The 14,470-nt window shown below is 45.9% G+C and overlaps 1 protein-coding gene across 15 annotated transcripts in view; it reads right to left on the bottom strand.

Moving 5' to 3' along the window:
- The window catches only part of KALRN (kalirin RhoGEF kinase), a 656,901-nt gene that overhangs the window by 201,492 nt on the left and 440,939 nt on the right, over window positions 1–14,470 (bottom strand). For all 15 annotated transcript variants that reach the window (XM_055315792.1, XM_055315793.1, XM_055315794.1 and 12 more), the window contains exon 33: window positions 14,245–14,347. In XM_055315792.1, coding sequence (XP_055171767.1) covers window positions 14,245–14,347 — 103 coding nt within the window. The remainder of the gene's footprint in view (window positions 1–14,244; window positions 14,348–14,470) is intronic.

A 14,470-nucleotide genomic window follows, 5' to 3' on the forward strand; every position in this document is an offset into this window, starting at 1 on the left:
AAGTTGAGATTCACCTTTACAAATCATTCCTCTAAGGTAAACCCGCAGTCAGCATAACCTCAGTTCTCAAGAACCCCTTGGGAAATGTGCCTGTCCAGATCATCAAGTTTTCTGGATAACTAAAGGTAAACACCAACACATTATCTCCCTAGTTTAACCATTTTTAAAGAATATCTTTTTCTCTTTGACTTCTTAAGCAGCATATGTTGAACAGAATTTCCCCTTCTGTTAACAATTACAAACACCAACAGGAATAATAATTATGGTATAGTACAGAATGCAAGGGAGTCCACAGACATGCCCAGTCATGATGCTCGCTTGGTACCCTCAGTATATAGAACCAAACTGTTAGAGTTTTAATTCATCCACCAGATTTTGCTCTCAGAGCTTTTCTGCTTTGTCTCTTGTTGACAGTAGCTCAGCCTTGTGGCTATTAGTGGGTCTAGACAGAAGTCACTTTCTCCCCTTCTAATTTTCTTATGGGCCAGGTAACAAATGCCCATGAAGGTAAGAATTACATATAAAATCTGGATTTGAGACGCTTTTCTTTGAATATAGATGTTTCGTTTTGCTATGTGAAGACTTCCTCCCTATGTCTTGGATCTGTTGGTTGGACAGCTGAGTTCCAAATCCAGTACATTTATCACCTTTTTTCCTAACACATTGCATTCCTTTAGCTGCATAACCTATTATATAATGTGTGGCAACAGACAGGTACAGTTCAAAAAGTCAAGTTGTTCTTCTTCTTTCATTAAAACAGAGGAGGAGGGAAGCCTGGGTGGCTCAGCAGATAAGTCCCTGTCTTTGGCCCAGCGAGTGATCCTGGAGTCCCCGAGATCAATTCCCACATCGGGCTCCCTGCATGGAGCCTGCTTCTCTCTCTGCCTCTGTCTCTCTCTCTCTCTCTCTCTCTCTCTCTCTCTCTGTGTGTGTGTGTGTCTCTCATGAATAAATAAATAAATCTTAAAAAAAAACAGAGGAGGAATGCTTAGGGATTGACACAAACCTGCATTATATATAAAGTTTCCATGTTGCTATACTATTTGGAGGAGAAATAAATAGTGAATTATATTTTAAAATACTAAGTATAGGAAATGTCTCATATGTGATATCATCTGAACCTCTAACTTACAAATATATTGATTTCGAAATGTCAAATTTTATGTTTATCAAGACAGAAGAAAGATAGTAAAAAGACGAGCCACAGACTGAGAACAGATATTTATGACATGTATAACCAATAAAGGACTAATATCTAGAATATATGAAGAACTCCAAAAAAATGCATATAAGAAACCCCTAGACAACTCATTAGATACATGGGCTAAAGGCTTGAATGACTCATCATCAAAGAAAATCCAAAGGCTCAATAAGGACATGAACAAAGCGTTCCAAGTGTTCAATCATTAGTGATTGGGGAAGTGCAAATTAAAACCAACAGCAGCTACTACCACATCTCCACTAGACCTGCACAAATTTTGGAGTCTGACAATATTGAGTAGAGGAGGGGATGTAGAGCAACTGAAAATCTCACATATACTGGTAGGAGTGTAAATTTGGTGCCAGCATTTTGAAAAATAGTTTATACCAACTAGTAAAGTTGGAGATATACATATATACCCTATCACTTAGCAATTCCTTTTTTGTTCACCTAGAAATTCCACTCCTTGTTTTACACCCTAGAGAAACTCAAGCACATGCACACAAGGATATATATACAAGAATATTCACGGCAGGATTTCTCCAATAGCCCCAAACATCCCATATAGAGAATGGATAAACTGTGGGATAGTCATACAAAGGAATACTATACAACAATGAAAATTAATGACCTATACACACCAGCACGAATGAATTCCATAAATATAAGTATTGAGCAAGAGAAGATACACACACACACACACACACACACACACACACAAGTATAATTCCAGTCATTTAAATTTAAGAACAACCGTATTGAAACTCCATTGCTTAGGGACATATACAAAGGAGGTAGAAATATAAAGAAAAGCAAGGACAGTATTAATTATGAATGTCAAAAGAATGATTACCTCTAGGGGAGAAGAACAGGGCTGTGATCAGGGAGGGGCACACAGGAGGCTTCTGGAAAGCTGGCAATGTCCTGCATCCATGACCTGCATGATTATTTCCTGCATATTCATTTTATAGTTGCCCATTCAATTGTCTAGGACTTTGTATGCATTTTCAGCATATGTATTTTACTTTTAAAAAAATCTTAAGTATTAAGGGTACCAGATGTTTATAATTAGGAATGTACTTTACCCATAGGATCAAAAGTATAATTAGCATTAATCAGACAAGCCCACAACTCTCATTTGGGTAACCGTATAGAGTAAATACTATTTAAGTATTTAAGTACATTTCAATAAAAGTAAAAGAAAATAATATAGTTGCAATATGCTCAGTTAAATGAAACATACAAGACCAATAATGAATAGGGATTGTTTTTAGAGTATCTGATATCATATTAGAAATGATAAAAAAAATATTGATGCTACACTAGGTTGCAAGACTATGGGGAAACTGGCACTTTTACACACAACTGGAAGGAGTATAGACTGTGACAACATCCACACAGGGCGATCTGACAATGTCAAAATTTAAAATGTAACTTCTTTTGATGTGTAGTAGTTGTACTTCTAGGAAGTTGCCCTGTAATATATGCACGATTCACAAGTGTGAGAAACTATATCTGTGCAAAGCTACTAACTACAGCCTTGTTTGTAACGGCAAAGGATTGGAAACATCCCATGTACCCATCAAGAGAGAACGAGGTAAATAAATTATGGTACCATAAGAAATGGAATACCATGCAGCCATCAAAAAGAATAAAGCAGTACTATATGACTTACTATAAGATTACCCATATTTGTTACGTGGAAAAAGTGTAAAACAGCACTTATTGTATGCCACTACTTGTTTAAACATTTTTAAGAAGAGTAAATAAACATGAACATTCATATTTTTAAAGTGTCTCTGTAGAATACCTACATTTTGAAACACATGCATGTTATTAATGACTTCAAAAGATCATTTCAAGAATCTTGAATACATATCCTTAAGGAAAAACAGGTTTAATTAAATTATTATGAGGTAGTATAAGAAGACTTTGTTAAAGATACTGTTTTTCCAAACAGTTCCCATCAGAGCTAATAGCCTATTTAAAAATAAAAAAGACAAATTCTACATCAAAACAAAATCATTCATTTGATACGGATGTATCAGCAGTACCGCTCTTTTACATATCTATCATCCATGATTAAAATAACTATTTTGGGATCAAAACTAATACAAGGGATGCCTGGGTGGCTCAGTCGATCAGGCTTCTGCCTTTGGTTGGGGTCATGATCCCAAGGGTCCTGGGGTTGAGCCCTGTGTCTGGCTCCCTGCTCAGTTGCTCAGTGGGGAGCTTGCTTCTCCCTCCCTGTCCCCTCCCCCCGACTCGTGCTTTCTCTCTCTCTCTTTCTATCTCTGTCTCTCAAATAAATATAAATCTTAAAAAAAAATCGATACAAAGGAGGAGAAACAGAAAGGAAGATGGACTTTCAGGCCAAGCTCAAATTTCCCTTTTGGTGTAGAAGCCATCCAATTCCCCAGGCTAAATTTATTGCACAAAGCAGGTGTGCTTCTGGCACCAAACCTAGCATACAGCGTGGTAAATATGTGTCTTATCTGACACTTTCACCTTCGTAGGATCTCTGGTACTTAGCCGAGCAACTAGCATAAAGGAAGCGCAAAGTACAACTGTCTCCTTCCATAAACACGTGAGACACGTCCATAGCCACTGCATTTGGAATCACATATAAGACACTTGGGGTGTGCAAGGACCGAGGGGGTTCTTACATAGTCTCTATCTCCCAGGTACCTTGTCATCGGTGGACACTCAATAAAATTCCTCTGAATAAAAGAATGAAATCATTGGAAATAATTTCCAAATATACAAGAAATAATTTTCTATTTTACCTCTAATTTCACTCTTCCCTGCTCACAGATCTTTTTCACTTGGTCATTTGTTAACGGTTGTGCCAACTAGCTTGCTCTTTAAATAACACAACCAACCTAGCGGTTTGGATTTCATGTTCCCGTTAGAAGCACTGTCTTGACTTTAAATGTTAGAGAACATATCCTGACAATCTTTCTCTTTGGGGATTTTTCAAAAAAAATTTTTTTCATGAATGCAATAAAGGTTCCTAATATCTCATATGGAAAAGGCATAAAAATTGTGACTGTTCTTGTTTGGGGGTGGGTTGTGGGTGCAGTGGGGTGGGCGGGGAGAGCTGGACTCTGCATTACAGATTTCAGATTCCACAATTCGAAGCACCTCTCCTAAACACACCAGTCCCCACTCTCTACCCCTTCACACCATTTAAAATAATAATAATTTTTTTAAAGAAACAACTTCCTTCCAATATTCCTGTTTTATGAGATAGACAAAATTTAAAAGTATTTGAGGGTAATGTTGAATATTTCTTGCTCCTTTCTCTTTGTCTAGAATGTTTGCCCACCTGCCATGACCATAACCTATAACCCTTCTCTAATCAGGAGTGTGTTGACTGTACTCAGAGCCAAAAGATTGTGTGTGTGTGTGTGTGTGTGTGTGTGTGTGTGTGTGAGAGAGAGAGAGACAGAGAGAGAGACAGAGAGAGAGAGAGAGAGAGAGAGAGAGAGAGAGAAATCTGGCATTTGGATTTGAAATGGTTATGAATCAGGGAATTAAATATTGCAGGAATACCTTCAAGAGTTCCCAACTGATCTTTTTAATAGAATTGCTGCGTTCTTTTTAGATTAACGCCGCAACGGTATCCATTGCAGAGACATATGTAAAGGTTAGAGATTAAAACAAAATTCCGAATGAATTCCAATGAATTCCAAATCCCTTAAAATTGAGCATATTTAGGTTAACATCAGCAGGAAGGAGGTCAAAGCAGGAAACCAAGGTGTTTTGTTCTGTTCACTGCCATATCCTGTGTGTCTAGAACAGTGCCTGCCACATAGCTGAGCTCAAAAAAATGGTTGATGAATTTGTGAGACAAAAAGGTGGCATCCATCAAGATCCCGAGGAAAAGAAAAGAGCATGAATCTTTCATCTCCTTGGGTGCTCACCAAATCATGCCTTCCACGTGTATGTAAGTGACAGCAAATAGCGATAGACTTTTTAAACCCCACACCTGCGGCTGAAAGGACACCAGTGAGCAGGTGAGCAGGGGACAGAGCTGGTGAGAGATAGAGGCTTTTTCTCCCCCCTTCAGTATATCATACAGTACAGAGAGGATATAAGCCCTTGCCCTTGGTACGGGCTGAGAGCACTGTTTAGGGAGCACACCCTAGGCATTGCACAGCCAGCATCAGCAGCGGCCGCGCGCACTAGAGGACTAGCTCTCCGGAGCTTGAGGTCAGCGTACACACCTCTCTGCGATGACCAACTTCAAACAGAACCAAGTAGAGTGTTAAAAAAAGGACAGTAGATGGCCATTTTGAGCTTGGAAGAGTCAGCTGTGAGCCCTCACATCTGGGGAGGCTAGAAAGCGATCACCAGCCCTGCTACAAGGAGGGGGCCGCTCTGGTGCAGCCAGGGCCCGGTCTGCAAGACGGGCTGGCAGGGGCGAGGGTCGGCCTGGAACCGGGGAAAGGATACCTATTGGGGGGGGTGCCCTGTGCATAGTGCTGCGTCCCTCCCTGCAGTCTTGTCCCAGTAGGAAGAGCAGGGCAGACACAGGCTGCTCCCCTGAAGGCATCTGCTCCACCTGCCCCTAGGACAGGTCCTGAGCCAAGGTCGTGGAGGGCCACCACGGAGGACGTTCGGACGTGCTTCTCTTGACAAGGCCCTGCTTTCGGGCAATAAGGGTCACATCACCTCACTCCAACGCCACAAATCCCGAGACCCTCACGTGCCCGTTATCTATCTACCACATTACGCTGGTCGTGGCAGGCAGGTGGGCCCTGGGGAAGTGATACCAGGTGGCCGGGTAGGTAAACCCCAAGCAAGCATTTCCGATCTAAGCTAAAGATCAAGAAACAGGGTGACACCGACCCACTTGCTATCCAACAGGCTCTCCCCAAGAATGCCACGCCGCGGCCACAGGGAACCTGTACCCCGTGTCTCACGGCATAGCACGCACAGCTAGGCGAGGCCCCAGCTAGAGCACAGCCACCGCTGCCAAGGCCCCTTCACCTGTTCCGTCCATTCTAGCCTCGCTCTTGTGGCTCCAAATACTCATTTCCAGCAACGTTTCTCCTTGAGTTTTCTGGAAGAGTTCATTTTCACGCCTGCCAGGGTGGCCTACCACCAGACACCTGGTGCCACTTCTAGTCATCGGGTGCTCAACTTCCTACGAACAACACGTCTCATAGCCTCTTTTCCCCTCCGTTACGTTAATAGGCGTTCCGTCATTTTGTCCTGCACTGAAAGAGCCTTTTAAGTGACATAGAAGAAAAAAAAGAGTAAGAGATACGCCAAGAGGTCTGTGCAAAATACTGCAGGAGGACTTGCCCCGAGAGCTGTCACTTGCCTCTCTGGCCTCGGCTCCCAGCAGGTGCCATCCCCCGGCTCGCGCCCTCGTCCCGGGCAGGGTGCGCCCAGCGGGAGGCTGCTCACTCGGGTCTTGTTTGCCTTGGCCTGCCGCCAGGTAATCCACTTTACCATCTTGGCTGGCTCTCAAATTTGCTTTCTCCTTGCGCCAAGATTTTTAAAAATAGAGTTCATACTTAGGCCGGGCTCCCAGGCAGCTTAGGCAGGGGTCAGCCTTGTCACCTCTCGGCACTCACTGCCAAGCTCTGAGCCCAGCCCCGGGGTGGCCTCGAGAGGCCTGAGGCTCCAGCTCCGGCAGAGGCTCTCTCCTGCCAAGGCCGCCGCGTGGGCCATGCGTTCCTGGCACCAAAGGGTCTGTGACAGGCACTCGTCCTCAGGGAGGTCCCTCCCCTGCTCTGCCGCACGCCAGCCTCGGAGGCGCTGGACTGAGCCATAGAAACGTACCTAGGCTGGGGCGCCTGGGAGGCTCAGCGGTCGAGCACCTGCCTTTGGTTCGGGTCATGACCCCGGGGTCCCGGGATCGAGTCCCGCATCGGGCTCCCTGCAGCGAGCTTGCTCTTCCCTCTGCCTGTGTCTCTGCCTCTCTCTCTGGATCTCTTGTGAATACATAAATAAAATCTAAACAAACAACAACACAAAATTTTACTTGGGTCATCACAGATTGGCACGGGCCAGGGCGGGGTGGTGCAGACGCTGCTGGAGAAGGGGCAGCAATAGCGTCCCGTCTTGTTTACAAGGTTCCCCAAGTTAAATGATCAGGGTTATTACAAAAATACTAATTTTAATCCAGTTTAACAGGCAGGGCATTAAGCGGAGCTTCAGCCTGAGGGCTGCCGTTACCTAGCTGGCTCTGTGACTCCGAGCGAGTCACCGTGTTTCTTTTAAACGTGCCCAGGAAGGCAGGGGCTGGATGGTGTCTAAAGGTCCTTTTCTCCCTGAGCTTCTCCGTCTGCAAGGGCCACCCTCGCCCCGAGTGAGGCCTGGCCTCTGGCCCGCCCCGCACTGCCACACGTGGACCCAGTGCGCTGGCAAGCCACGGCCTGCAGCCCCCGCCTCCTGTGCAGACGCCCGGCCACCGGGAGCCTGGCGATCGCTCGGGGCCACCACGCTCTGACCCCACGAGTGGCTTCTGGGCTCCCCCGCGACCCGGCCCTGCGCACTGGGCGACCCGTGGTCCGCTGTCCCTTACGAAACTTATGTGCTCTGCCAGATGACTGGCAACTTTAAAAAGTAGGTCTCCGGGGGGGTTGGGGGGGTTGAGCTATGGAGTATAAATCAGAATATTAAGGAGAATAACGGCATCACGATGCTGCCCGTGAGCCCAGTCTGCATTCTGCAGCGCGGAGTATTTCAGCCCCGAAGGTCCTGCGTAACAGCCCGAAGCCAGGCATTTATTTGAGGAACTTTTCATTGCGAGCAAAACCTGTGACCTCAACTCCTTGCACGTTATCACTTTGTTCTGAAAAGTCAGCACCTTTGTACTGTGCTGCACATTGCTCAGGAGGGGTGGCGCAGGGGGGAGCTCCGGGCTCCCCCGAAGCAGGAGCATCCTTGCCCCACCTGGCCTCCCCGGCCCCCCGCCGCCCCAGGCCCCTGCCCAGCACAGGAACCGCGCAGAGCAAAAGCTACTCCTGGACTTGGGTTACTCAGAACCGGGTCGGGGGGGGCGGACGGACGGACGGACGGACTACAATTCACACTTAAAACTTGAAAACGGAGATGGCAGTGGCTAAGGAGCCCTTGAGAAGACTCAGAAGGCCTCTCCCGAGGATTCCTCTGGCAATCCTGACCCACCGTGCCGGGCAGATGGGGTGTGACTGAGTCTCAGGACCACACAGCTGATAAAAGTCAAGTTTAGGTGTGTGATCCGTGCTCTCCAGGCCCTGGTAACTGCAACTACAGTTAGGTATTCTTCTCATTTGTTCCAGGGTTAGAAAGTCTTTTCGTTACCAGATAGGAGGTAACAGAAATCTCTCCTTCTAAAGAAATATTTTTCGGGCCCTTTGGCCCCACTGAGACGGAGGGCAGAGTCGTAGAAGTACGAACGGATCTCCCCATCACATGCTCTTCGGCTCTTAGGAGACTGCATTTCATGGGCTGCATCCCTAGCAGATGCTTCATCTGCTCTGGCACCACAGGTAAATCTCACAAGCTGTCACAGTCACACTCTGGAGACTCAACCTCGGGGGGACCATCCTGATAGTTTTTAAGAATTTGTCAAGCAAAGAATATTACCTTGTGCAAACTGATAGGACGCTTATTAGTCCCGACACGGCTGAGTCTGTACAATTCCAGATGACTGGTTATCTCTTCAGTGGCAAAACCCAGTTGATCTGGGGAGCCTCAAAACTCTAGGGAGCATGTTGTCCATTTCCTTGCATGGGAGTGCCAGGCAGTAAATCCTCCTTGCATGGGGGATCTATCACATGTCTCCTCTGCTCCAGACACTGTTGTGCAGAATCATTGCATCGAGCAGGGGCTGGGCCCTCACCAAGGCACCAATGCAGGGGCTGGGCCTTCACCAATGTACCTTCGAGGACTGAACCTTCTTTGACTACGGCCCTTACACCTAGTGGCTTGTGCCCACCTAAATGCCCTCAAGGTGCAGGCGTCAGGATCACCAAATTCTGAGAAAGCAGATGAAGCCCTAGGGAAGTCTATTCTCAGAAGGCTCCTGCAGCCAGGCTGCCCCACCTCTTGCTATAGGTACCATCTGTAGGAATCCTTTGACTTTCCCCTTAGCTGGGCCCTCACTCTTTCTAAGCCAAGTCTTCCCTACCAGTCGGTGAAAAAAAATTTGGCCATGACCTACTACACTGGCTTAAAAACTATGAAGTTAGATCCTGAAATCTGCAGGCTTCTTCATGCATTTCCCTGTTCCCCTTCAGAACATTGCCATCCTCAGGCCACCTTGTATCTTAAGATCACATTAGCCTGTTACTGAAATTCTTCATTTAAATCACAATCAGCCCTGGGATGTTCCAGCAAGGCTTTTGCCCTGAGAATTTTTACAGAGAATAGCATCTGCAACTCAATTTCACTTCAACTTCCCCCATCTCCTGCCTGGCACATCTAGAAATTCATAGTGATTTTTTAGTTGGAGAGTATCTCTACTAGGATGAGTTTGTGATGCTCAGTTCAATAAGCATTTATTGAGCATGCCCGGCATGCCTATCCTAAACACTAAATATATGCACAGAGACCAGCACTGTGCAGGTGGCTGCTTCTGTGCCATTAGCTGAAAATTATCTGGCAGGCATCCGTCATGTTAAACAAGATACTTCTTCACTGCCACCTCGTTACTCAGGCTTACTTCACTAGAATTCTAGAATTCTGTATTTCTTCGAAGTATCGTTATAAAGGCCCATCACTTCATAATACACATACAGGACCAAACACTCTCTATAGTGGAATGCCCAGAAGAATAGGAACATATTTTTGGACAGAAAAGAAAGGGGCTCAGAGTACAACAGAACAAAGCAAGCACACCCTCTTGCCTTCATGGAAATAACACTTTTTGCGTGGGACAGGTGGGAGGTAGACTGCAACCGTGCAGAAGCATTGATGGTTAAACCAAACCAACTTGGGGGAACGTGACTAATGCTACTTACTGAAGCACTCATGCTGGTTTTGTCAGCATTTAATGAAAACTAAGACTATTAGACGGATTCCTCATCATGGGAGGACTGCAGGTAAGCAACCCTAGATGCTCTGCTATAGAGAAAAGGAGCTGGGCATTGGTCTTCTGCCCTCAAGCTTGTCTTTTTAGCAGGAATTTGGATGAAGCCACAGACGGTATGTCTATCTAATGCTGGGAGATCCAGCTGACGTTCTGGACAAAATAATTTATATTCAAAATATACTAGAATGCTGCAATGGAACTAAACAGGAGAAAATCTAATAGATACAAACCAACACTCGGGTTACTAAACCAGCTGTGCAACCAGGGCAGTCCGTGAAAACAGGCATGGAGCTTTCAGGAGCCAACACTGTAAACCACTACTAGAGACACGTACCATCGCAGGGAGGAGACTTGGCATTGTAGCCCTAGAACAAGAAGCTGAATATATGTATGAACTAGAGCACATCTGCAGCATTCTGTACCATTCCAGACGCCCCACTTTAGATCGTTCCACCCTGAAGGAAATCCAGAGGAAGGCAACCAGGATATGGGAGGGTATGAAAGTACATTAACACAAGGAACAGCTGGAGAAACTGAGGATTTCTAAGCAGAAGATTAGGAGAGAAGTCAAGACAACCATCTTTGAATATCTAAAGCTCAGGGATTGCCACTGGCCCGAGATGCTGCAACTTGAGGATCAAAATGAATACCTGATGGTAATGGATTATAATCCATCAACCACTAAAATAACCCTTGAGCCACTGTTAACAACAAATGCCTAAGCCTTAGATTCTGAGGGCTAGCAAATGGAAAGAGGAGCAAAGTTGCTCCGTTTACAGACAGGTGAGTTGAAACTACATTCCTTCAGGTGTAGAATAGAAAAGAACCTGCTGACAGTTGGCTAAGGAATGAAGACAGCAGAACTCAAGAAGTAGATCCTCACAGTTGGTTAAATAACTGGGGACTCTTACCCAGAGTGTCTGACCTTTAGTTTCCCCCAGAACAATGGTGGGAAATTAACCCTTACTGAGTGTCTAACGGGTGCCAAGTAAATGTATTTGTCTTACAGACAGGGAAACTAAGGCATAGTAACTCACACAACAGGACACAGAAGGTAAGCACCGGGGTGTGTCCAAACTCCTTCCACCCCATCACAGCACACAAAATACACACGAGGTGATTGGGGAGGTGCCCGAGGGTCCCACAGCTTCCCAAGCTGGACTGTCATGGCTCTTTCATGGTTACATCTTCCTCGTCTACCCAGCACAGCAGTGCCACTGTTCTATTTCCTCCGGATTGGGTCTTTTCTAGAAACCCATTGTTAAATGACCCTGCTTCCTGTGAGGTGACTCTGCCCTATTCCCTCCCATAGCTGTCCTTGTTTGCCACTCTCTTGAATATGGTTCGTTCGGTTCACCTGAATCGGTCCATTTTTATGACCTTGTTCTTCAGAGTCTGTTCACCTGACCACTTGGAAACCAACAGAGATCTGTCTCCTGGTCTTCTGGTACAGTCAGGGGAAAATTTAGCACTGTGGATAACACCTATGGACTCAATGATACCACTTAATGTTTGCCCGATGAAGGGGAGTGTAGGTGAAGAGGACACATGGCTGTCCTGGTATCACTGTTCCACGTCAGACGAGCAAGAACATTTTAAATTATAGTGTGTAGCCACAGCAGGCCCTCTGTTTTATTCTGAAAGTGTGACTATTTCTAGGTGATTTTTCAGGTTTTCGTGTATATAGCACAGAATCTCTCATCATCTCCGGACCCATTGCCCATGTTTCCCAGGGCCCGAGAAGGTAGCTGGGGGTTCCAGTTCCCGACAGGCCAAGGTCTCCAGCTGACTGATGCTTTCTGCTTGGTGGTAAGGAAACTTCTAGGCTTCCTTAGTATATTTAGAAATACAATGTTTGTATTTCGGGCTGCTTTCAGACCAGCTGTTTTAGCTGCCTCCTGACACTGGAATTTCCTGAGATCGGGGACTATGTTCCCTCTGTTCATTCGTTCCACAAATGCTTCCTGAGCATCAGCGTGTGCTGCGGGGCCATGGACAGCACTGAAGCAGACAGACAACCCTGCCCTCGTCAGGGCTTAACAGCCTGGCTCGAGAGACACACATCGGACGGAAATTACACAAATAAGGATTCACATTCAACAAATAGCTCACATCTCCCTACAGTATCCAGCACAGAGCTCGGCACGTGGTGGGTGCTTTTTCAAGAATATGTGACTAATGTTTTTGCGGAAGGTGCAGAAAGACTGACCAGCTGAGTCAGTCTTAGCATTGGGAGTAGTATCATGCCTTGACCTTTAGAGTGAGAGAAAGATATGACAGTCTAGCAGAATGATCTGGGTTCTAGTTCCTTCTTTTCCACTAACTACTAGGATTTTCTTGGGTGAGTCACCCAAACTTTCCAGGCCACAGTTTCCTTATTTATAGAATAATATGTAAGTAACTAGAATTCTTCATGAATAGTGACATGCCTGCCATCAGAAGTGTTCTAATCTAACCTTACTCATCTTGCCAGAAGACAAGGAATGGCTGGAGCCAAAGACAAGACAAATGGCTCTGGCACAGGTGTCTGTGTCTAAGTCAGGGCTATGGGAAGATGGAGTAGCAGCTGGAAGGGATGGATCCCCTAGACCATGAAACTAATAGGCTCTCTCTGAACATGGGAAACATTGCATTTTGCTTCCTACCCACTGACTGTTTAAAAAGAAGCACTCATTCACAGGATATTCTAGGTTACGTTTCTAAACAACAGATCAGAGGAGAAAGTACAGGAATAGTTTTCTTTGCATGTTTTGACAAGTGGAAAAAAAACCCCAATTTTCCATCCACTCTGGTAGTCAAAAATGGTTTAGAAACTTGGAGGCAGGATGTGAGACAGAATGACCCCAAATGTTCTTGAATACTATCTAGAGCGTGATGTAGCACCATAGTCTTTTTTTTTTTTTTTTTTTTTTTTTTTTAGCACCATAGTCTTGGAAGGTCTGGGGCACAGTCTTTGTTTTTCCCCAGTAAGAAAAAAAATTAGGAAAAATCCTAATGAATGCAGATCATCTTCAAAAAAAACCCCGTGACGTAGAAAACAAAAATGAAGCAAGGACACACAGCCTGCTGCCTGAGGCTGACGTGCTAGGCCAACATACTAGGTCTTAATAGAGCAGGGCCAGATAGTCTTTGGAAATCCATACCTTCATTCATAAAATCACTAACATGCAGCAAAAGATCACCTCACCCTCTTTGACCCTGAGGTAAGCACATGAGAGTAGGGTTGGAGACAAAAATCCTTCCATCCCTGCTACAAATGTAGACAGCTGACTTCTTCCCCTGGCTTGAACAAATACACTGGGTCTTCACTACAATCTTCTTTCTTGTCCTCTCCTTCAGAGCTCCTAACTTCTGCTTACTTGCTCCGAAATCTAAGAGACCAAGTGACCAGGCTTTCCCACACGACTACTACATCCCTCCAAGCTGCTTTCCACGCTTCTTGATCTTCTCTGCCCCTTGGGAACTGAGCCCGAAACTCTGGTCAGGAAGGCATCCTTTCCACTGGAGCCCCTTCAGAGAAGGGGCCCTACCACCCAGCGTCTCTGTGCTCATTTACCAAATCAGTGGTCTTAGTCTAACTTTAGATGAGCCCATTCAATCATTATAGGTATGAGCCAGTCAGAGCGAAGAAGGTCTCAGGAAACTATCCCAGCCTCAGCCCCCTGAGGTCGGGCTTCCCAGGAGGCAGAGCCCAGGCGGGGCATCTCCAGAGGACAGGAGACCCAGACCCTCTCATCCTTCACCCTTACCACACCCTCGTCACTTCTGTTAGACTCTCATGACAAGAGAGGTCTGGGTGACCACCTGGTCTTCTATCCTTTCAGACAACATCTCCACACTGTGACATACCTCCTCCAGCCCTGCTCTTTCCACTTTGGCTGACACAAAGAGACAACTGGCTCCTGAGGTTGGGCTCCGTAGTGGGAGAAATTCCTCTGGGGGCAATTCTCCAGGGGTGGTTAAGGCAACAAGAAGTCTTAGGGGAAGGAAGGTTGGGATACTTTCCTACCTTGTCACTGTCCACTGTATTCTGAGAGGTCCTAGAGGCGATGGAGATGGTGTCTGGCTGGCTGCTCCCATCCCCCTGGCTGTCAACATCCTCCACTCCATCCCTGCAGGAAGAAGAGAAAAAAAAAAACAGGGGTGGGGGTGGGGGGAACCACTGTGGGTTTAGAGCACACAAGGATTTCCAGCTGGGCTGTCAGAGCAGAGCCTCAGCACTTTCTAGCAGGGAT

The sequence above is a fragment of the Nyctereutes procyonoides genome, unplaced genomic scaffold, assembly GCF_905146905.1.
Source record: "Nyctereutes procyonoides isolate TBG_1078 unplaced genomic scaffold, NYPRO_anot_genome, whole genome shotgun sequence".
Taxonomy (NCBI): Eukaryota; Metazoa; Chordata; class Mammalia; order Carnivora; family Canidae; genus Nyctereutes; species Nyctereutes procyonoides.